Source organism: Mytilus galloprovincialis, chromosome 7 (genome assembly GCF_965363235.1).
Source record: "Mytilus galloprovincialis chromosome 7, xbMytGall1.hap1.1, whole genome shotgun sequence".
NCBI lineage: Eukaryota > Metazoa > Mollusca > Bivalvia > Mytilida > Mytilidae > Mytilus > Mytilus galloprovincialis.
Window position 1 is genome coordinate 93,055,143 of NC_134844.1, and position 26,199 is coordinate 93,081,341.

At 31.5% G+C, this 26,199-nt stretch overlaps 2 protein-coding genes across 2 annotated transcripts in view; both read right to left on the reverse strand.

Moving 5' to 3' along the window:
- Window positions 1–26,199, reverse strand: part of LOC143084004 (uncharacterized) — a 144,855-nt gene that overhangs the window by 19,892 nt on the left and 98,764 nt on the right. The window contains exons 15-16 of the mRNA XM_076260411.1: window positions 15,225–16,003; window positions 7,756–7,786 (exon numbers count right to left, since the gene is read on the reverse strand). Coding sequence (XP_076116526.1) covers window positions 7,756–7,786; window positions 15,225–16,003 — 810 coding nt within the window. The remainder of the gene's footprint in view (window positions 1–7,755; window positions 7,787–15,224; window positions 16,004–26,199) is intronic.
- On the reverse strand, window positions 20,861–25,398 carry LOC143082060 (uncharacterized). The gene is made up of 3 exons (XM_076257622.1): window positions 25,315–25,398; window positions 22,027–24,571; window positions 20,861–21,101 (listed from the first exon to the last, which is right to left on the reverse strand). Exons 2-3 carry the CDS (start codon window positions 23,172–23,174, stop codon window positions 20,990–20,992), a joined length of 1,260 nt encoding a protein of 419 aa, XP_076113737.1. The 5' UTR covers window positions 23,175–24,571; window positions 25,315–25,398; the 3' UTR covers window positions 20,861–20,989.

Sequence of the window (26,199 nt, forward strand, 5' to 3'; positions counted from 1 at the left end):
ATGCAATAATCATAAATAGTTTCTGAGAAAGTTTAAAGCAATAACCATATATTGTTTTTGAGACAAGACCGCACATGTGAAACCCCCCAATCCCCCTCCCCCCCCCCCCACCCTGTTTTTTTTTAAACTAAATATCATTAAAAAAAATTTGAATAAAAAAAGAATACAGATCTTTTGATTAATATAACAAACAAGTGTGTAAAGTTTTAAGCAATAATCATAAATTATTTTTGAGATACGGTTCAACATGTAAAAACCCCTCCCCCTTTTTTAGAAAATACTCAATAACTCAAAAATGAAATTTTGAATCATCACAAAAAGGATACAGATATTTAGATTAATATAACAAAGACATGTGTAATGTTTTAAGCAATAATCATAAATGGTTTTTGAGATATGGCGCGACATGTAAAAACCCCCTCCCCCTTTTTTTACAAAATACTCAATAACTCAAAAATGAAATTTTGAATCATCACCAAAAAGTATACAGATATTAAGATTAATATAACTAAAAAGTGTTTAAAGTGATAAGCCATAATCAAGAATCGTTTTTGAGATACGGTGCGAAAAACACACACCTGTTTTAGTTACAAAGTGCCGTAACTCAAAAAGTTTTAAGATTATTTTTACCAAAAAGTATAAAGATCATTTGACCATCATAAGAAACAACTATATTAAGTTTCATGAAATTTGGATAAGTCATTCTCAAGTTACGGTGCGACATGTTTACGCCGGACAGACAGACGGACAGACGGACGGACACCGGACATTTGTATACCATAATACGTCCCGTCAAAAGTTTGACGGGCGTATAAAAACAGTTAAAACAGACGCAAGAAAGCTCAACACCGAGAAAAGTTAAAAATTGTATCAAAATGGAATTTCTTATGCAATGGTGTTATTATTTGTATTTTCTAGTCATGTCTGTCTTTCTTCTAAATTAAAATTGTGTATAAACAAAATAATCCTGTACATATAGTTGCTTAAACTTAAAATCATATAAATAAAATAACTGATTTTGTATCTTTACTTTTACATACATATATACAGAAAATGAAAATAAAATAACTGAAATATAAGGCAACATCATGCATGACCAAACAGTCAACACACACGAAAACAAACAACTGACACAACAACACCGTAGACTAACTACGAGAAAACTCGACTAAACTGACAAAAAAGTAATATGTGAAATGTACCTAATATACAGAATTCATACCACAAATGAAATAAACAGACAAAAACTAAGTACAAAATGAAATAAACAGAGACGAATTCAGTAGAAAATAAAAGACAGGGCCTACACGTATAAGAAAGTAACAACTCAATGTCCGAAAGCTGGATTTTCAAATACTGAACCACATCGACTCCAACAGCAAACATAAGATATAACAAAATAATCAACCGGACAAAAATGTTGGATATATAAATACCGAGACAAGTAATTTAGCAATAGGAATTCACATTCGGCAAAACAGTCTTATTCGGGAATAGTTCACGTGAAAGTCATTTAGAGGCTGTAATTCCTACAAGAAGTTGACCAAACATTAATAGATCTTGTCTTTCTGATCATTTTGCTATTTTTCTATACATATTAAATAATGTTTTCAAGATAATAGACAGACATGAAGAAAATGCTAAACGCTTATTACGTAAAGACTCCTACATTGAGTCGTCTCATTTTTGTTTTGTATTGACCAGAAGGTACACACACAAAAAAAATATTACTAAGTAATTATATTTTACTTGAATTAAGTATTCTTTTTTATTACTCATTACTAGGAATTACTTACCAATTACTCACTATTACTAGCAATTACTTATATTTTACTAGATATGAAAACAGTTACTTTGAAACAAGTAATTGTTTTTTTGAAAAAGTGTGTATATAAAAAAAAATACTTAAATTAAAACAAATACTTTTACTTTATACTTGAGTAAATGAATTACTTAATCCATATTTAGGTAATAACTTACCCGTGCTGTTTTTAGTAGAAAGAAATAACTTAGATTAAGTCATATATTTAAGAACTACACATTTTTTTTAATTTATACTAAAAAGCTGTATGAAAGTTACTGGAATTACTTCTGAAAACATGGATATAAAACTTGTTATTACTAAGTAGGTTAAGGCACTATATCATGTTGTTTTCTTGCATAAGGCTTATTATATATATAATAATAAATGCTTCCTATAAAATTTGACTCCATAATTTAACAATTACAACAATATGTAGGTTTAAGTCTGAAAATTGCATAATTTTGGATAACAATTTTCTTTAAACAGGCAATTATTCCAACTTGGAAATATTTTTAATTATATGGAATTTGCATAATTTCCTGTGCTTGAAATTTTTTTATAAATTTCATGTATATTCTGTATTTTAATGTTCAGTGTGGCGCCCAACACTTTCTATTCCAAAGTAGATAACACATTTTCAATAGAATGTACTGTGCTGCGCAAAAAACTATCTCTACAACATACATTGTATGGAAAGTATTATGCAATGCTTAAAAATAATAATGCAGAATAAACATGGAATTTCAAGCACAAGAAATCATGCAAATTACATAATTAAAAATAATTCCAAATTGAAAAAATAGCCTGTTTTTAGATAATAATTTGAAATGCTTAAAAAATGTGATCGGAATTACTTAGTATAAGAATTACTAGTCATTACTCAACCTATTATCATATCAAAATATCTTCAAATTATTATTATCTATTTTTAATATAATTTTTATAATGTAAAATAACATGACTTAGTTTTACTAAAATTAATAATTAACTATTTATTATAAATGTACAAAATTGTATAATACTTCTTGTATTTTTAATAAGTAGTTTTTGATTTGAGACTGAAAAAATATTTGGCTAATCAGAATTAAGGTTTCATTTGACTTTGGTAAGCTATTTTTGAAAATTGGCTGGAGCTTAATCAGTTTTGAATTTGAACAAAATTTACAGAGTTTGTTGAAATACTTACACGAGTTACACACATGAAAGGAAAGGAGAACCTTACAAGAAGGACACTTTGTGTGTTTTCCTGTTTTTTGCTACTCTTTGTGTACTAATTCAATTAATGAAAATGTTACACAAAGAGTTGCTGGGAGCTAGCCCATGTTAACTTACAACAAACAAGAGAAATGGATTATAACAAAGGATATAGTATATGATCATTCTTTAAAAAGGTATGTTACTATTTCAAATTACATGCATTTATAATCAAAGAGCTGAAAGCTCTGAAGAAAAATGACGCCACTGTCTCTAATATTGGGATAGTTTTTATGCAAGTCTTGATTTTCACATACCGTAATTAGTTTAACAATGCAACATGTCTTGTAAGCATATAATTGATATTTGTATATGCGTGTGTGTGTGAAGTGAAGGTGACAACTGGCTGTTTTTTAAGACAAATGAATAGGTCAAGACTACCTGAATTGTACAAATAAATACCGTACAAAGGCTTGTATATTTCTCACTGGTACATAGTCTGAATCCGGGTCCGTTCGCGCCCACTCATGTTCGCCCCTTTCACTTTCACACCCTACATGTTTGCACCCAATGTTAATTGGTTTTGTGTTTAATAACTCTGTAAGCAAGTATAATTGTTGTCATTGTCTCAAAATAAAGTGAGACAGCATTTTTTTTTGTGTTGAATAAATCTTAATCATGTTTTAGATAGCGTATTGTTAAAAATTATAATAATCCTTTCTAAATAAAGTGGTATTTTGTCAACGTTTTATTTTGTGTTGAATAACTCTTAATCATGTTTTGGTTAGTGTATTGCTATAACTTTGTTTCATTGACTTCTTTCAAAATGAAGTGAGATTCTGACTATGTTTTTTTCTGTGTGTTGAATAGATTTTATCATGTTTTGGTTATAATAGTGGATTGCTATATTTTGGTTCCTATATTTTATTGTTTCATTGTTTCAGATCAAAGGGATCAAGCTGTTAAAAACAATTATCTTTTGTGTTTTTCCTCTAAAATCTTCAATGTTTTACTCATACCAAGCTATAAATACATTCAGTATTTACACCAAAGCAATTAAAAACAACAATCATGATTTTCCAATTATTCAACTTGAATTTGAATTAAAATTGGGCGCGAATGAGTAGAGTGCAAACGGACCTTGGGTGCGAACGTGTAGGGTGCGAAAGTGTATTGGGCGCGAACAGACCTGATACCACATAGTCTGAACCCCCTTCTCCCACAAAATATTATGTAAATAATCTTTTTGTTACTGTTATCAAAGGTCTAATGAAACTCAGGTAATTTCAAACATTTGTCAAAGAATTCTAGTCAAACCGGCACCTGGTTAAATTGGCACCTGGACAAATCAGCACCTGGTTAAATCGACACCTGATATAGTCAATTCGTCACCCATGTTAAATATAAATTTTAACAGTATTTTAAGCAAAAAGAGTAAAAATAAGTAAGGGGTTGCCAGAATTTTTTTCAGTATTTAAGCAAAAAGAGTTAAATAATAACTTTCACATTTTTGGGTGTTCATGTACATTTTGTATATATTTATTTTTCTCAACTTAATGACTTTTTTGGTGTATTTTTAATGATATATATATGAGTAGTCAAAATAATTATTACGTCTGGCAAGGCTTTTTAAATTTTATTCTGGGACACCTTTCTATGACCGCAAGGCTATGTTAATTTTTTTCTGGGACGCCTTCCTACGAAGCCTTCCTACGAACTTCGTAGGAAGACATCACAGAAAAAAAATAAAATAGCCTTGCCAGACGTCATAATTATTTGGACTAATACATGAGATATTGGATATTTTTATGCATTATTTAAACCAGTTGAGCATTTTACAGGATTGTTTGTTTAATGCTTTTTAAACTTTACTGAAAAAAAACACCTTAAATTTGCTTATTATTTGGCATGAAAGTTTGATTTATTGAAAAGGACTCATAGTTTTCCATTAAATTATTTTAATAATTGTCTAATTGTTAAAACAACAGCTTGGGTAAGGGCTTCGTTAACAACATAATTTCACTTTGGTTTCGTTGTTTACCTAAATACACAACAACATATTCACTATGTACTTGGTAACAGTTATTAATTAATTGAATAGAAAATATTATAACAAATATTATTGGATGCCGAATTGACGTCAAATAGGTGCCGATTTGACTAGATGCCAATTTAACCAGGTGCCGACTTGACTTGTACGTTTCAATTCCTCTGCGTACATAACAGATATCACTATAGTACGACTTTGAAAGCATAACAGTTCCATCCTTTTGTAAAACAGTCTTTAATATACCTATCACATTAATGTTTGAAGGGTCTTAAGCTTATTCAAACCACATGAGTCGGTATGAAACACCAAAACGGAATGAACAATAACCGATTACGTTTTGTAGTTTACAAATTCTAAACTGGTTCCCGTCAAACTACAACACTTTGTTCGAGTGTAGTGGAATACAAGCAGAAACCAGTTAGTTGTAAACTGGTTCCTGGCTGATTACTACACAATGACCTCTCATGCATAATGATAACACAAGCAAATTCCAGTTTGTATAGAAAATAGTAAATACGAAACCAAGCGCGGTAGGCAGAGAAATGTAATGAAGTTCAGGTCGCCAGTAATGGAACAATGACTGCGTCATTTTCCAATAAAACAGTGTATAATTTTTATTTTAATCTATAAATATATTATAAATATATATATATAATTTATGTGTAAAAGAATTACTCAATAAATATTTAAAGAATTACTTACTTAATAGAAATAATCAATATGTATTAAAAGAATTACTTACTATCATTAAAAGAAATACTTAATGTGTATTAAAATAATTACTTACTTTAACGAAAAGAAATACTTGCTTTTATTAAAAGAATTACTTACTTTTATTAAAAGAATTACTTACTATAATTAAAAGAAATACTTAAGGTGTATTAAATGAATTACTTACTATCAATAAAAGAAATTACTTAAGTATTCTTACTTACTATCAATAAAAGAAATTACTTAAGTATTCTTACCTACTATCAATAAAAGAAATTACTTAAGTATTCATTAAAAGAATTACTTAAGATACATTGAAAAATTACTAAAATTTAATTACTAGGTAATTACTTACAATTACTTGGCATTACTTGGAATTACTCATTTTTTGACAAACATTTTTTCTTTTTTTTTAACTTAATTTGAGTAAATTAAATACTTGTTTTAAGTAAATTCAAGTAATTTTTTTTTTGAGTGTATAGATCTCATTATTTAGCACATGTCTGCTCTGTTATATATCTTCCATCTTTAGCTTTTGAAGATGATATACACAACATTAATATTGGTCCTATGTTATACGTTTAACCATGTTGGTTATAAGGTGAGATCATCTGACAATTGTTTTAAACTAGATAACCAATGATGAAGGCCAAGTTAGGTAACAATTGGTCCAATTTTTGCGTATTAGAGTTTTGGTAATTGTTAACGTATGACGACTGACAGAAATGACGGACATCAAACGCCAAGTGATAAGAAAAACTCACTTAACACTTTCGGTTACACATTACCTGCGTCCAAGCACTTTCATTGATTGGTGTAAATGGATTATGTGTATTAAATCACACTTTAAGTCAGGAATCGCATGTTCAGTAGGTGTCGTTTGTTGATGTGGTTCATAAATGCTATCTTACTGTTCAGTGTGAGCGAAGGCTCGAAGACCAAAACCTTGACCTATAATGGTTTACTTTTATAAGTTGTGACTTGGATGGTGAGTTGTCTCATTTGCACTCATACCACATCTCTCTATATCTTTTTAATATTGGTATTGTTGTTTTAACAGTCAGGGGACTTACTTAAACAAGTGATTTTCTAAATCACTGATTCAAGTAACATTATTTCCATAAAGGTTGGAAGTTAGAGTTGTCTTTCTTTAATAATCACCTATTTAAGTAGTACAAATTAATCACTAGAAGAAGTGATTTAATATTAGTGTAGCTTTAAATATAGAATACTAATGATCCAGGGACTAATTATGTTTCTAAACTTATCAGAACCAACATCTGTGGTGTCTAGGATGACCAGGTCATTTCAGGTGATGACCTTGTACTGAATCTAGGATAATGACATAAAAATCACTTGTTTAAGTATCAGACCTCAATTTCCTTCCCAAAAATCACTTCTTTAAGTATCATTCTTTTAATAATCCCCACTAATTTCAACACCCCCGAACAGTGAAATTTTTATCGCGAACAGTAGAATTTTATTACATAATCTGAAAGATGAAACCTTGAACTTCACAGGAAAAATACTCCCACTGCTGTGAAAAATCTTTGAAGAAAGTATCAGTTCATTATGTAAAGCCATTATTATAGCATTTTTTCAACTAAAATAGAATTTTCAGGTAAATGATAGCATCAAAGGCATAAACCTTGCTACTTAAAAGAAGCAAAAAGTTCATATTTTTAAATTTTACTAAATTAAAAGATGTTATTTAAACCTATGTGTTTAAAATTTTGAAAAAAAATACAAAATCCCAATTTGTGACAAAACCTTGATTTTGCTACTCAAATAAGTGATTTAAAAATCACTTATTTCAGTAAGTCCCCTGACTGTTTAAATACAATAACTAAATACAATGTGTAAAACGTACCCCCAAAGTCATATTCAACAACATATTTCAAAGTTACTAAGATCAGTATAGTTTTTTATGCATGTTTTTTGGTTGTATCATTGTAAATAATGAAGAGTAAATTAATAACATATTAATTATATTCACCTGGACAGTTCACTTCACATTGTTCTTTTGCCTAAAACGAAATAGTAATGGAGATATCTACATTCACAACTCTGCCCAATTGATAAAATTAGATTAAAGAATAAGGTGTTGATCATACATGTTATATCTAAAGCTAATGTTAAACTAGAGGCTCTCAAGAGCCTGTGTCGCTCACCTGTTAATGTGTTTACTGATGTCGGCCATCTTCGTTGGTAGGCGGGGTCATTAGACACTTTTTTTTTTAAATAGATACCCTAGTACAATGTATTATGATTGTAGCGAAGTTTGGTTAAATTTGGACAAGTCGTTTTAGAAAAGATTTTTATACAAGTTACAAAAATGACGAAAAGTTGTTCAATATTGACTATAAAGGGCAATAACTCCTTAAGGGGTCCTCTAACAATTTTGATCATGCTGACTTATTTGTAGATCTTACTTTGCTGAACATTATTGCTGTTTACAGTTTATCTCTATCTATAATAGTATTCAAGATAATAACCAAAAACTGCAAAATATCCTTAAAATCACAAATTTTAGGGCAGCAACCCAACAACCGGTTGTCCGATTCAACTCAAAATTTGTGAGGGGATATATCTTATTCTGATGGACATTTAAATGTTGAAAGATTTGCCCTAAATGTCTTAGTTTCAAAGATATAAAGCAAAAACTGCATTTTACCACTATGTTCCAATTTTAGCCATGTCGGCCATTTTGTTTAGTAGGCTGGGTCATCGGACACATTTTTTAAACTATAAACCACAATGATAATTGTGGCCAAGTTTGGTTAAATTTGGCAAAGTAGTTTTGGAGAAGAAGATTTTTATACAAGTTACAAAAAATGACGAAAAGTTGTTAAAAATTTACTATAAAGGGCAATAACTCCTTAAGGGGTCAACTGACAATTTTGGCCTTGTTGACTTATTTGTAGGTCTTACCTTGCTGAACATTATTGCTGTTTACAGTTTATCTCTATCTATAATAGTATTCAAGATAATAACCAAAAACTGCAAAATATCCTTAAAATCACAAATTTTAGGGCAGCAACCCAACAACCGGTTGTCCGATTCAACTCAAAATTTGTGAGGGGATATATCTTATTCTGATGGACATTTAAATGTTGAAAGATTTGCCCTAAATGTCTTAGTTTCAAAGATATAAAGCAAAAACTGCATTTTACCACTATGTTCTAATTTTAGCCATGTCGGCCATTTTGTTTAGTAGGCTGGGTCATCGGACACATTTTTTAAACTATAAACCACAATGATAATTGTGGCCAAGTTTGGTTAAATTTGGCAAAGTAGTTTTGGAGAAGAAGATTTTTAGAAAAGTTACAAAAAATGACGAAAAGTTGTTAAAAATTTACTATAAAGGGCAATAACTCCTTAAGGGGTCAACTGACAATTTTGGCCTTGTTGACTTATTTGTAGGTCTTACCTTGCTGAACATTATTGCTGTTTACAGTTGATCTCTATCTATAATAATATTCAAGATAATAACCAAAAACAGCAAAATTTTCCTAAAATTACCAGTTCAGGGGCAGCAACCCGACAATGGGTTGTCCGATTCATCTGAAAATTTCAGGGCAGATAGATCTTGACCTGATAAACAATTTTACCCCTGTCAGATTTGCTCTAAATGCTTTGGTTTTTGAGTTATAAGCCAAAAACTGCATTTTACCCCTATGTTCTATTTTTAGCCATGGCGGCCATCTTGGTTGGTTGGCCGGGTCACGCCACACATTTTTTAAACTAGATATCCCAATGATGATTGTGGCCAAGTTGGGTTTAGTTTGGCAAGGTAGTTTCAGAGGAGAAGATTTTTGTAAAAGATTACTAAGATTTACGAAAAATGGTTAAAAATTGACTATAAAGGCCAATAACTCCTAAAGGGGTCAACTGACCATTTTAAATATGTTGACTTATTTGTAGATCTTACTTTGCTGAACATTATTGCTGTTTACAGTTTATCTCTATCTATAATAATATTCAAGATAATAACCAAAAACAGCAAAATTGCCCTAAAATTTCCAATTCAGGGGCAGCAACCCAACAACCGGTTGTCAGATTCATCTGAAAATTTCAGGGCAGATAGATCTTGACCTGATAAACAATTTTACCCATGTCAGATTTGCTCTAAATGCTTTGGTTTTTGAGTTATAAGCCAAAAACTGCATTTTACCCCTATGTTCTATTTTTAGCCATGGCGGCCATCTTGGTTGGTTTGACGGGTCACGCCACACATTTTTTAAACTAAATACCCCAAGGATGATTGTGGCCAAGTTTGGTAGAATTTGGCCCAGTAGTTTCAGAGGAGAAGATTTTTGTAAAAGTTTACGGACGACGGACGCAGGACGACGGACGCCAAGTGATGAGAAAAGCTCACTTGACCTTTCAGGTCAGGTGAGCTAAACTAGAGGCTCTAAAGAGCCTGTGTCGCTCACCTTGGTCTATGTGCATATTAAACAAAGGACACAAATGGATTCATGACAAAATTGTATTTTGGTGATGGTGATGTGTTTGAAGTTCTTACTTTACTGAACGATTTTGCTTCTTACAATTATATCTATCATGAACTTTGCCCATTAGTAACAGAGAACTATATTTGGTAAAAATTTACATAAATTTACCAAATTAATGAAAATTGTTAAAAATTGACTATAAAGGGCAATAACTCCTTAAGGGGTCAATTGACCATTTAGGTCATGTTGACTTATTTGTAGATCTTACTTTGCTGAACATTATTGCTGTTTACAGTTTATCTCTAACTATAATAATATTCAAGATAATAACCAAAAACAGCAAAATTTCTTCAAAATTACCAATTCAGGGGCAGCAACCCAACAACCGATTGACCGATTCATCTGAAAATTTCAGGGCAGATAGTTCTTGACCTGATAAACATTTTTATCCCCTGTCAGATTTCCTCAAAATGCTTTGGTTTTTGAGTTATAAGCCAAAAACTGCATTTTACCCCTATGTTCTATTTTTAGCGGTGGCGGCCATCTTGGTTGGTTGACCAGGTCACGCCACACATTTTTTAAACTAGATACCCCAAAGATGATTGTGGCCAAGTTTGGATTAATTTGGACAAGTAGTTTCAGAGGAGAAGATTTTTGTAAAAGATTACTTTAATTTATGAAAAATGGTTAAAAATTGACTATAAAGGGCAATAACTCCTAAACGGGTCAACTGACCATTTTGGTCATGTTGACTTATTTGTAGATCTTACTTTGCTGAACATTATTGCTGTTTACAGTTTATCTCTATCTATAATAATATTCAAGATAATAACCAAAAACAGCAAAATTTCCTCAAAATTACCAATTCAGGGGCAGCAACCCAACAACCGATTGACCGATTCATCTGAAAATTTTAAGGCAGATAGTTCTTGACCTGATAAACATTTTTATCCCCTGTCAGATTTCCTCAAAATGCTTTGGTTTTTGAGTTATAAGCCAAAAACTGCATTTTACCCCTTTGTTCTATTTTTAGCCGTGGCGGCCATCTTGGTTGGTTGACCAGGTCACGCCACACATTTTTTAAACTAGATACCCCAAAGATGATTGTGGCCAAGTTTGGATTAATTTGGCCAAGTAGTTTCAGAGGAGAAGATTTTTGTAAAAGATTACTTTAATTAACGAAAAATGGTTAAAAATTGACTATAAAGGGCAATAACTCCTAAACGGGTCAACTGACCATTTTGGTCATGTTGACTTATTTGTAGATCTTACTTTGCTGAACATTATTGCTGTTTACAGTTTATCTCTAACTATAATAATATTCAAGATAATAACCAAAAACAGCAAAATTTCTTCAAAATTACCAATTCAGGGGCAGCAACCCAACAACCGATTGACCGATTCATCTGAAAATTTCAGGGCAGATAGATCTTGACCTGATAAACATTTTTACCCCATGTCAGATTTGCTCTAAATGCTTTGGTTTTTGAGTTATAAGCCAAAAACTGCATTTTACCCCTATGTTCTATTTTTAGCCGTGGCGGCCATCTTGGTTGGTTGACCGGGTCACGCCACACATTTTTTAAACTAGATACCCCAATGATGATTGTGGCCAAGTTTGGTTTGATTTGGCCCAGTAGTTTCAGAGGAGAAGATTTTTGTAAAAGTTAACGACGACGGACGACGACGACGACGACGGACGACGGACGACGGACGACGACGGACGACGGACGCCAAGTGATGAGAAAAGCTCACTTGGCCCTTCGGGCCAGGTGAGCTAAAAAGTGAGACCATGATCAAGGACCGTTCATACTGTTAAAAATGTATAGACTACCTCTCCTCTTCCTGTCAATACAAATGTTATTAGAGTTTTTGTTTGGAGAAGTCAGAACACAGAGAGCTTGAATAGGCAGTTGTTGATTTCTGTACTTAGTTAGAATTACACCTGACATGATAGTATATTGTTTCAATTGAGAAGATTAACTTGATAATTTAAAATCTGTTTTTTAAAGGCAGTTGACAATCATGATAATTGATATTTGAATGCTTTAAATCCAATGATACAGAAAAAGGAATTATAAGCTTTTACTTTTCATGCATTACGCATGTGTGCAAGTGACTTTCCTGTTTACACGAGTACACCATTATACCCTTAATCATGATTAAGTCCCTAATCAAAAGGCAAAATCAAAAGCTCAAACACATCAAACGAATGGATAACAACTGTCATATATTTTGGACTTGGTACAGGCATTTTCTTGTGTAGAAAATGGTAGATTCAACCTGGTTTTATAGCTAGCTAAACCTCGCAGTTGTATGACAGTTGCATAAAATTCCATTATATTGACAACGATGTGTGAACAAAACATTTCAAACAGACATAATAGGTAAAAATGTCAAAAAATAGGGGTGCAGCAGTCAACATTTTGTAACCTGTATCACTATAAAACAACCAAATATGTCAACAAAGAAACACAAACAGACTTATAGATAGACAAAGCAAATCAGCAAAAATGAAAGACAAAAATACAAAAGTTTACAATAACACAAGACGGGATGTATAAGTACCGAGCCACGTTGCATGGATATTACTAAAAATAGATTATATTATTTTGCGTAGGAACCTAACTGTCAGAAGAAATGCCACATTGTATATAAGGTAAGGTAGGTCGGTATTTCCATTTATTTTTTTTTCATTTAATTATTTTGTGACATGATTTTAAGTCGTGCGCTATACTTGTTCTTATCCACGTTGTTCTAGGGCCGAAATCATCTGTATTTTGAAGGACCAAACATTAGGTAAGTTCGATCTAAAACATGTCTAAACGCTTTCTTTCAACTAACTTCATCTATTTTCTAAAAGATTGAAACAATGTATTTTCTGAAAGGGTGTCAAATCAATCTTATACCTCTGATAGCAGCCATTTTAAATGTCGTATTGGCATCAAGTAAAGAAAAACTCTTTTTTACTTGCCTAAAACATATAAAAAAGGACGTACAGATGGACTAACATATAAACAAGGATAAAACTTAATGTCCTCCGGTACAGCCGAGGCACAAATAAGAGGATTTAATGAGCTTGTGTCCTTCACCTGATTTTTTTGTTTACAATAGATGCATGAAATAATGCAACCCTTATACCTTTGTTATAGTCTAGAGATATATGCCAAAAACTGCATGTTACCCTATGTTCTTTTTTTAGCCATGTCGCCCACATTGGTTGGCAGGCAAGGTCGTCAGACACATTTTTAACTATAAATCCCAGTGATGATTGTGGCCAAGTTTGGTTTTATTTGTCTTAGTAGTTTCAGAGGAAAGGATTTGTTTTAAAGATTACAAAAAATTATGAAAAATTGTAAAGAAGATTGACTATAATTGGCAATAACTTCTTTTGGTCTTGTTCGACTTATTTGTAGGTCTTACTTTGCTGAACATTATTTAAGTTTACAGCTTATCTTTATCTATAATAATATTCAAGATAATAACCAAAAACTTCAAAACTTCCTTAAAATTACAAATTCAGGGGCAGTAACCCAACAACGGGTTGACTGATTCGTCTGAAAATTTCAGGAAAGATATTTCTCAACTTGTTGAACATTTTTACTCATTGTCAGATTTGCTCTCAATGCTTAAGTTTCAGAGATATAAGTCAAAAAATGCATTTTACTCCTATATTCTATTTTTAGTCATATGGGCTATGTTGGTTGGCAGTCGGGGTTGTCCGACAAATTTTTTAAACTAAAAACCCTAATGATGATTATGGCCAGCCCAAGATTGGTTAAATTTGTCTAAGTAGTTTCAGAGGAGAAGATTTTAGTAAAAGATTACAAAAATTGTAAAAAAAAATTGTAAAAAATTGACTTGAAAGGGTAATGACTCCTTGAGGGGTCAATTGCCAACTTGAGTCATGTTAACTTATTTGTAGTTTTAACTTTGCTGAACATTAGTGCAGTTTATCTCTATCTATAATATTATTCAAAATAAAAATAAACAAGCATTCTGAGAGTATTGCATGGCAATACATAGTCCCCTACCAGTTTAAACTCAATTGTACTTGAACAAAATGATAACTTGATCTATAACTTGTCATGGTGTAAACTATATAACAAATATCAAGTCAATATCTTCAAGCATGACAAAAAAGTGCGGAAAACTGATAATTTCAGTGAATTTTCTAAATTCAAGGACCATAACTCAGCAAATAAATCAACAAACCGAAAGAAAATTTAGCCTTGGTCTGTAACTTGTCATGATTAAACTATATACCAATTATCAAATCATTATCTTCAAGCATGACCAAAAAAAGTGCAGAAAACTAATTATTTGAATGAATTTTCTAAGTCCAAGAACCATAACTCTGCAAAAAATCTTCAAACTGAAACAAAATTCGAACTTGATCTGTTACTTGTCAAGATAAACAATGTACCAATTATTAAATCAATATCTTCAAGAATTACGAAAATAAGTGCAGAAAACTGATTATTTGAGTGATTTTTCTAAGTCCAAGGACTATGACTGCACAAAATTATCAAACCGGAACAAAATTCGAACTTGATCTGTAACTTGTTATGATCAAACAATATACCAAATATCAAAGCAATATCTTCAAGCATGAAGAAAAAAAGAGTGAAAACTTATTTGCTGTACTGACAGAAGGACAGACAGACGGACAGACAGACAGACGGACAGAGTGCAAACCTAAAGTCCTTATTGATTTCGTCGGTAGGGGACTAAAAACTACTAAATTTCCTTGAAATTACAAATTCAGGGGCAGCTACCCAACAACAGATTGTCAGATTCGTCTGAAAAATACAGGGCAGATAGATTTCAACCTGATGAACATTTTTACTCCCCGACAGATTTACTTTAAATGCTTTAGTTTCAGAGATATAAGCCTATTTACCCTATGTTCTATTTTAAGCCATGTTCAAGTGATGCTTGTTAGCACTTGTTGAGTTGATTCAAGATTTTGTTATATAATAATAAAATCAACTTAATAGTTCTAATTTACCTGATCTTGATTCCAAATATTCCACTTGTCTTTAGTATGTACAATCTTATGTTTATGACAGATCCATTCATCAGTTGTGAATGCTGCCTCTTCTGTGATATGACATTCTAACCTGGAGCATGCATATTCAATATGGAAAGGTAGTTTTTGGCTGCCTGATATGGCATGGACTGTGGACTGATAGAACTCTGATATTCTCTCCAATGTTGTAAACATGCTTTCCTTGATGCCCGTGGCAATATCTGGAACAATCAGCCCGTTGGAAGACCTATGGACTATGTACAGCAGAATTTTGTTGGCCTCAACACATACCACTATATCATGTACCTTATCAAATGATAATCCAATAAATCCTGAAAACAGAAGTTTTCTCCCTTCATATGCTTTCACGGTCCACATACTTAGACATGCGCTAATGAGACGATTTGGTAAGGCTGGTGGTATAATTGTCCCTTTGAAAACAAAGGCTAGGCCGATTGCTTTCTCTGGTGTGCAATCATTTGCCATGAAATTTGTGTTGTTTCTTTGTGTTAGCATACAGGGAACAAAGAAGTTTTCCACTGGTAACCGATTTCCTGTTTTCGTATCATACCTTCGCTGCTCTGACAGAATATCAAGGTGGATGAGCATATCAAATATGAACTCTTTATACGGTAATATTTCATTGAAGTGCTTTTGCTCCCAAATAAGATACAGATCGTTTCTTTGTATGATTCCACTTCCTGACATTCTTTCAAAAGTTTTCCTTATGTCTCCTCTCTTTGGCCAAAAGCCTTTATCTGTAAAATAAAATAGAATAAAATATCAACAGTGAAGAAACAAACATAGCATCAGTTATATGTTAGATTGTTTAGCCTATGCTATGTGTTTGATATTAAGTCTTCTATTTTTCTGTACCTTTCTCTTATAGTTCAGAAAACACAAAAATATGTCCATGTTTATTTATAACTAACAATTTGAATACAAATATTAAAAAACTTGAGTTTGAACTTTTTTGCATTTGACTTCAATAACTTACATTGGATCAAAATAATAAAACAATAAAATATGACTAACGTTTCACTTCTACAGAATTCTGAAAACAACACTAAATAATAAGTGAATACAATTTGTTGTAATTATGAAAGTCTTTTATATCAATAGAAGATGAGATGCATTTTCTTTTAACATGTAAAACTTTGGATAATGTTAGAAATCCCTTTCGAAGCAAAATATATAGTAAAAGTAAAAGTATTTCAAAACTTGATAACAAATCTCTTCTTATTTGGCTATTTGGAAATGAAGATAAAAAATATTTTGATAATAATTTGTCCATTATTAGAGGTTTTAAATATAAACAGGAATACAATATTAAATTAGATTTCTCTATATATTGAAGATATAGAATGATATATATTATCATATATGCATTTACATAGTTATTTCTTTTACATTTGATAAATTATTAGTATACTATGAGGTCACATGTGCTGTCCAAAAAAGGGACCAGAGTAACAGACAATGGGTCATATTATATTATATATTTTTATCATTACAAATTGCTTACTTCATTTGCTTTGATATTTTATATTAATCAATTAAATCAAAATTAATCTTATTATGCACTGTGTTTAACCTCTTTTTAATTTACTTTACATTATGTTTCGAAAATTATATTGTAATTATTTTGCTCATTTTGGGTGCCATGATTGGAAAATAAAATATTTGTCTGTTTATTTTGTTATTTTTTATTGGTATCAGTAAGGCATAGTTGGTGCATCTATACCAATGTTTGATGGTATACAAATCGCTGATTTTCAAGTACATGTTCGTTTTTGCTTAAAATCCCAATGACAATATGAACTAAAATTGAGAATGGAAAAGGGGAGTGACATATATATTATAAGTTATATTGTTCTCTACTGACCCCCTACAGATCCATAGAGGGTGTGTACAATCTATAGGGGTTGAGGCCGAATGCTGAATCAATCAGTAGGGAGTCACTAGTTGGTCGTATTACAAACTTATCACACACGATACTTTTCCTGTTGCGTTTTGTAGTAAAATAAATGAAACACAATGAAATACAACAACATCAATAGATGACGTCACCATTAACATTAGATATGACGTCATAAACCCCCAACAGATTCATAGGGGGTAACCATGTGACGGCGTTAAACCAATCACAATGTCATAATTTAACCGCGGTGTGATATATATATATATGTTATTAACACTCCCGTCTATTACGATGAATGAAAAATGTAGCTGACAATTTCCAGAAATTAAAAAAATATTGTTATTTATAAATGTCATTTTGATAGTAAAATGCAAATGTTGAAATAACAATGGCAATACTTATCCTGTTTACTAAACAAAAAATTTGGAGTAAACAAACCATGTCTTGATATGTAGGGCCACATATTATCTAAGAAAATGAGATACACTGCATGCTAACTGTACTATGATTTTTTTTTCTTTTTTAAGAAGACGTCCGGTGGTGCATTAATAAAGTAGTGTGGTTAGCCCAGAGCGTTAATTTTGACAATTTTAAAATATTTAAAATCAGTCGTGAGTTTACACGGTGTCAATCATCCCATACTATCAATTTCAATTTATATGTTGTGTTGACATAACAGATTAACATTGGAATTGGACTTCATTTAGCGAGTGTAAACAAATCTGTCATTTTGTTTTTTTGTCAACAAAAAGTTTGTTAACTTCTAGTTAATAAGATCGAAAGGCTAACAAAGGAAAATACATGACAGACGACTGGTCTTGTAAATTTTTTCAGAAGGTAATTAAAGGGGAAGATGTGCAATGTGAATACTGTACTTCTTATTATAGCAATTAATGTTTAAACTCTCAGATGATGATTATGAGCACGTTAAATCACCAGCCCTGCAATGGTTTTGTGCGAGATAAAAGAGAAAAATTCCTAGGGCGTCAAAGCTAAAGGAACAAATTAAAAAATAAAGTTGATTATGCCAGTGTCAAGGATATGATACAGGAATTTGCTAGTAATTATGACACAAATGAGGTTGCAGCTAAAGTGAATGAGTCTGTATGTCAGAAAGATTTAGATTTAAGAGATAGTGCATTGTGGGAACAAAATATAATCATATCTGGTGCAGCAGAATGAGAAGCAAATGAATGTAAAGATAGACAGGTTGAAGAAACAAACTTTATGAATAATCTTTTTGATTTTCTTAAATCTGATAATAATAGCATTAAAAAGGGGACAAGGTTAGGTAGTTGTAGAAAAGAAGAAGCAAATAGTGATTCAATTGACAAACAAAATGGGGGGACATCTGAATTAAAATCTAGACAGATAAGGGTCGCCTTAAAAGATGAAGATGCAAAACAAGAAACGTTGAAAAAACTTTCAAAATTAAAATCACTTGAGGAATTACTAGTAAACCATTTAAAAATGTATAAATTGAGTATAACACAGGATATGTCAGAGTCAGAAGGGGAAGCTCTTAAATTAAGTATAACAAAAGGCATGTCAAAGTCAGAAGGGTAATCTAATAAATTGAGTATAACACAGGACATGTCAAAGTCAGAAGGGTAATCTAATAAATTGAGTATAACACAGGACATGTCAAAGTCAGAAGGGTAATCTAATAAATTGAGTATAACACAGGACATGTCAAAGTCAGAAGGGTAATCTAATAAATTGAGTATAACACAGGACATGTCAAAGTCAGAAGGGTAATCTAATAAATTGAGTATAACACAGGACATGTCAAAGTCAGACGGGTAATCTAATAAATTGAGTATAACACAGGACATGTCAAAGTCAGAAGGTGAAGCTAATAAATTGAGTATAACAAAGGACATGTCAAAGTCAGAAAAGGAAGTTCATAAGGCCCACCGTGGGGAAATTCAAGTACGTTGTAAAAGTGCAGCGAATTTATACTTGTACATAAACGTGTAAATGCGTTACAGGTTCAAAGTTCTTGTTTAGTTAAGTTAGTTAATCATTTAAATCACCAGGGTTTATGTTGTTTATACACAAATGCAGATAGCTTTATGAATATGCTTGATGGGTTTAAAACCAGCTACACAGGTAAATTTCACTTACATCAATTTCACGTGAATATAAATTCATGTGAATCTCACCTAAAACCGGCTTATACGTGAAAGTCACGTGAAATCAGTTTTTTTTTTCATGTGAAATTCATATGAATTTCTAAAATAGAGTATTTCAAATAACATCTAAATTTTAAAAAGTAATTTAAAGCATGAAAAATATCAATTTTTGTTGTTGTAAATTTCACGTGAAATTCATGTGAAAAATTTCACATCAGATTCATGTGAATCTCAATTCACGTGAAATTCACACGAAAATACATGAAATATTCACGTGAGTTTCATGTATAAGCTCGATTGTGGTGAATCTCACGTGACATTTTTCATGTGAATTTCATGTGAGATTCATGTGAAATTCATGTGAGCAAATTTTGCCTGTGTAGGTTCTTTTGTGTACCATATACTATAGCTATTACCGAGTTCGTTCTAAAGAATATAAGGAATATTTTTACAAAGTCAGAATTAAATTTAAATGGATATGAGTAATTTCCAAGCAATTTTCCTATAAAGCCAAGAGAGGAATTATTATCTATATCAAAAATATGTCAATGCAACAGAGATAGATATTGACTCTGAATTTGAAGAAAGTGTATGGATTAAGATTCCATTATCAGGGCATGACAATTTAGTGTATGGATGTATATATAAAGCCCCTCATCAAATGAAAGGAAACACAAGTCATTTAAATGATTAAATGAACAAAACAAGAAACCTTGGTTATAATTATACTCATATTTTGATAAATGAGGATTTCAATTTTCCCGATATAGATTGGGAGACCTGGAATGCAAGTAACGAAACTAGTACAGAATTTATATAATGTCTTAACAACAACTTTTTACACCACATCGAAGTGCCCATCCCTAGATTTTCCATGCAGCTATACTTTTTCCATGAATATATCATGGAAAATGATGGAAAATGATGGAAAATTTTGTTTTTTCCATGGAATTCCATGTTAAAATTTTCCATCATTGATGGAAAATGAATCTCTATAATATTTTCCATCGTTTTCCATGATATGATGGAAACCTTTTCCATGGAATTAATATTGCTTGGATGGAAACTGGCATGGAAAGTGAACTTTGAATATTTTTGAGATGGAAAAGATGATGGAATCTTGACTTAGAATATTTTTGAGATGGAAAAATCATGGAATCTGGACTTAGAATATTTTTGAGATGGAAAAGAGGATGGAATCTGGACTTAGAATTTTTTTGAGATGGAAAAGGTGATGAAATCCTTACTTAGAATATTTTGGGGATGGAATCTTGACTTAGAATTTTTTGGCATAGAAAAAAGAATGAATGTTTGACTGAGAACTTGTTTGGCATAGATGAATGGATGACTTTTAAAATAAGCATTTGATAACGTAGACATAACATTAATATGAAAAGAAATAGAAACTGTATTTTAAAACATGTTTTAATAGAAATTGATTAAAAAGTGATATTATATACAAAGTATACATTTAATACATTCAGTAAGTTTACAATTACTAAAGGAATCAAGTAAGACCTAAGACTGTGATTAATATTTCATGAACGGCTTAATTATACACAAACAAAATCATAGTAGTTCTCAGAAAAGTTTATTATGTTCAATACAACGATTTTTTTCAAGAAAGACTAAACAAATCAGTAAATCATATATTGCACATTGCATATATTTCAAATCTATCTTCATTCTTAATTCCTTTCAATCATGTTTGGCATCAGTGAAACATATTTTCTACTATCAACTCGTGTGTTTACAACAAGATCTTGTAGGTCTTCTGCTCTCTGCACAGTAACAGTATCACTGAAATTATAGAATAATGGACAGTTTGTTGCATGTTTTAACAGAAGTATTATAACTTAAACCCAGGTACCGGTAACTCTAGCTTGAAAATTTCAATACATCTGACTGTGCTATTTTCAAATTGTTTATAAAAAATATACACATGTACCTGCATCTGTCCGACTTTATTACTTGCAAACAATGTGATATAAAAAAAATAACAAAATCATATAATAAATTCCATTCTGTATGAAGTACTGTGCATATTTTTTATCTGAGTTGTTGACTTTGATATACTTATTGAATCAAATGTATGTTTCAATATCATAGATATAATTCAAATAATGTTCTAAATGTTCCTGAAGAAATATTTTGTCATGATTATTGCTCATTCGGAACTTGGTGTCCTTGTTTATTCGTGTAAAAATATTTAATTTATAAAGCACAATAATTTGATAGAACAATAAGGAATATGAGGTCATTGACTCAAAATCAGTACATGCTCAGCACAAAACACTAAAAAAGCAAAGGACATGAAGGACCAGCACTTTGATGACTGTTCTTCATCTCAAAGTCACAGTGAGGCATTCAACCTGAAAGGCATGTTTTTGGTTTCAATATATTTTAAAAAAAATCTTTTTACTGGATATTGTCTTAAACCAATACCATCTACCTTTTTTTTTAAATCAAACATATTTTCCATTATATCTTCAAACATGTCAAAGTCTTTCTTATAATCATGATAATTATTGAAAGATTAAGATTAAATTTTTGACATATTTATGTGCTAGATTGGTAGCTATGTTATGTATGTTTACCATTTTGTTTCTTCTTTTGTTCTTGAAGTGAAATTAATAAAAGTGTTCATGGTTTGATAGCATTCAGAAGATTGCTTGGTTTCTGTTGACTGTTGTATCTTATTTTGAAAAAATAATTTTACATGTACCTCTCCAGTTTTACTTCTTTTATATGTGGAACTCTACTGACAAGTACTCCTCCAACTATGACAAGCTTTCTTCCCACAGCAAATACATGCAATGAAGCTTTGTGACACAAGAAGTATTCAACCTCAAAGTATTGTTCATCACCACTCAACTTAATACTGTAAGAATTTCTCTTCTTAACCTTTGTGCACAATCTACTGTACATGACATATCCATTCCTAATTATTTTGGAGGCCTTTAAAAAGTCAGAGCTGGATTGAAATACAGTGAAATTAGAAAGAACTGGTTTAATTTCATCGTAATACTGGAGTTCTTCAAGGATGTCTTTGGCATTCAGAACAGTGCATTGATAAGCTTTTTTGCAGTTTTTTTCTGATGCTAGTTTACCAGAAGTTAACTCACAAATAAAGTCTTCTATCTTCTGGTTACATCCTGCTATTGACATATTTTCAACATGTTTTTCTGCATGAAGTGACCAGAATATCTGTTTACAAACATTTCCGGTTCCATGGATGCTTCTTTTTATCTCACCGTTAAAGGATTCGAAGCAAAAACATGACCATGCCCAAAGAGGTCCCCATTTTTTTACACATGTTACTAAATATAGAAGACTGTGAACATTAAGACCCATAAAATTTTGTCCATATAACCCTTCCGAAGACTTCACAAAAACAGTCAGAAGTAAATCAGCTCTCTCAAGGTCTTCATTTGATATGCCTTCACCCAGAAGTATATATGTTGCCTCAACTAAGGTACTAAAATGTTTTAAATATAAATCTGGTAATTTTCCCAGCAGACAAGGAAGTGCATAGAATAGGAGCCATGATCTCATTTCTGATGCCTTCCAGTGATGCATTGTGTTTGAAAGTTTCCTTGGCAATCTGTTTATTAAATATGGTGGTGAAATTGTCTTCATGTATTTATCAATATCTTTGATTAGGTGTCCAATAAAATATGGTTGTTCATAAGATGTTGCACTGAACCACAAAGACAATAATTTCTTACAGATCCCCAGCAGTATGCCATGCATGTAATCAATGACAGTGTTATTACATAAACTGAAGTTTGGAAGGTAATTGAATACACTCATGCCAATAAATCCGTTTACTCTTTTGTTTGTTTGCTGTACCACTTTGTAATACATCCTCATTTGTTCTCAAAGGTTCTGGGTCTGTTTTATATGGAAAACATCTGCAATGTCCCTTTCCAGATTTAACAACTTTTCCAGAAGCCATACAAAAGATGCATGAAAATTCCCCATTGTACTGCGTCATGTGCAATACCGCTGCTCGAGCAGGCAAATCCATTGTAGCAACAACTAACATCGCTTTGCAACAAATTTGTTTACTATCTATTGTTAAAGTTACTCCATTCTTGTACAGGTCCTGCAGATCTTTAACTAATGATTTCAAAAATATTGTCATCCTGGGTTTTCCAGTACCTTGCCATACTCCCCATAATATCATGTTTTTCTTTAAGAACCTCTGTTTCCTTGGTAATTCATTTATCAGTAAGTACACTGGCCAAAAGGAAATTCCTGAGCTTTTAAACAATGCAACACCATCTGTAAAAAATGCTAATGACAAGTTATTAGTGCAACTTAAGAACTGATTATCTGCTTTCAGCTTTTTATATTCTGAACCATCCACAAGATCAGTTATGGTTTGTGTAACATTGTTTGACCGTTCTTGGATAGAGTTCCAAATATCTTTTCGAACCAAAACATTTGCAAGTTGATTTTGTAAATTTCCCGTGACAAAATAATTTTGTGATTTGCTGTTTTTTCTCTTTCCAGGACAGAATGGTGTTTGGCAAGAATCGACCCCGTTTGAAAACACATTCTCACAATGTGTACAAAATGTGTGAAATTGCATCAGTTCATCATTAAACCCACATTTCTCCTTCATTTTGATTACTCGCCTTTCCAGTAAATTGTTTTCTGGTATATGTAAATCAATTAAATTTAGAAGATGTTCAAATGCAGTGTCTGAAATATTGTGACGCTTTGCATAAGTACTGACTGCTAAAACATGATCGTCATAGGTAATTGGAGAAACAAAATTACTATCACTGGGTGGCACAATATACAAAGGAACTTTTGAAATTAGCTCGTTGTCATCTGACATGTCTGATTGACATGAATCAATATTTAAGATTTCAGGCTGAATATTTTCTCCTCTACATTCAATCAATTCTGAACCTGACTCTTCCTCGCTTCCCAGAAAATCGTTTGATTCTTTCTCTGATTCAGAGTCCTCACCACTGGAAATTTCCATTTCGCTTTCCACATTGTTGCTTTCAACATTGTTGCTTACATTGTTGCTTTCCACATTGTTGCTTTCGACATTGTTGCTTTCCACATTGTTGCTAACTGGTAATCTAGTATCATTAATTGAAGAATCGCTGGATGCTTCAATGTCAATTTCTGAATTCTCATTGGTATTGGTAGAGGTATCTTCTATTTCTGTCGCAAGATTTACATCATTACATGGTATATCATCTTTGTCGTTAGAATAATACAAATGATCCTGATCTTCATTCAGTTTCCTACTCAAAATGAATAATAAAGCTAAAATTATTTATATGATTTTCATTAGGCATCACAAATTTCAGGCTATGAAATCCACGGCTGACCTAAACCCAAATGCCTGACATATGCATGCAAATGAAAAGATCTGCTCAGCCTAATAGAAGCAATTACTGGCCTGAAATGCCATACAATGGTTTTCTCTTACACATCATAATTTAAGGCCTCAGGTTTTTCTTTGTGTAGCCTGCATGACTGAAACATTTTATTTCATATTTCAAAGATCTGACTGTCATGACTGTCAGAGCTAAAACTTTGTTAGCTGGTTGATAGATAATATTTTGCGATCGTTCAACAATTGGCACTTTCTCTTTATCAACATTGCCTGTAGGTTTAATATATTTGAATAAATAATTGATTTTTAAAAAATGAAAAAATCTTGTTTCAGAGTATGAGTATGTTCGTCTGTTTCTGAAAGAGCTACAACAATAGAATTTCAATTTTAACTACCAAAAAAAACAGGAAGTTTACAGTGTTGTCTCTACTTAAATATGTATGTTTAATGCATCTTTTAAATTGTTTTAATCAATCAACCTTGTTTTAATTGAAAGCTAACTAAATGATTTTTACCATAAAAAAAAACAAAAAACATGACAATTTTTCACTGATTTTGTAAATAAAAAGGAATTTCCCACCATTGATATATTTAGCAGTGAATAACTCAAAGTTTTATTTATACAAACCTATTTATAGTACCCCATACCTTTTTTGCCTTTGGCTTTTTGTTGATTTCGGAATTTCTTCTGTAATACCATACTCGTACAGTTTATATTTCTTTCTTGGTATGTCAGCTGAAATAATATATTTTCAGGTATGAAAAAATTATTACATTGTCTTTTATGTAAACCTGAGTTTTTTTTGCATGATATCACTTCTTTCTTTTATACATTTATTTGATGCCTAACATTTCTTAATAATTTTTAGGTTGATTGCCTCTCTACAACTCTGTAGATTGTTTAAGTTCACAGGTGTATCAATTAGGTTAGTATGCAAGATTTAGGTGGTGATGTGTTAAAATCAAACAAAAATACTCATGTAGCAACATACCCGTCTACATTTTTTGTAAAACTAAGCTATATCTTCCAACTTTATGTATGTGTAATGCTTAGTTGGATTCAGCTTCATATTTTCATGGTTTTTTATTTTCCTTTAAAGATATGGTTTTACTCACCTTCAGAGTTATGAATATTCATCAAGTGACTGATCAAAGTTTGCTTCCTAGACAATACTTTTTTACAGTCCTCTTTAGGACATACCCATGTACTTGGTGAAATGCACTATTTCTGTATCTCCTCCTCATTCATTTTTAAACTGAAAAAATATATGTCAGAAGTGAGTTGCCTTATTTTAGTATGAAATTAGAGGAAAAAATATAAAAGAAAAACATTTCTTCATATTGAGCTAGCCTATTTCAGAAAAAAACAACTTTAAAACAAAACTACTTTTTGAAATCAAATCTGAAAATTTCCACTATTTTTTTGTTTTAATCAGAATAACATATGAAAAGGAAGGGGGTAAGGAAGTAATTATTTTGTTTAAAAAGTTGATGGACTTTTAATTGTTTGCTTGATTGAAAACCATTGTAGAT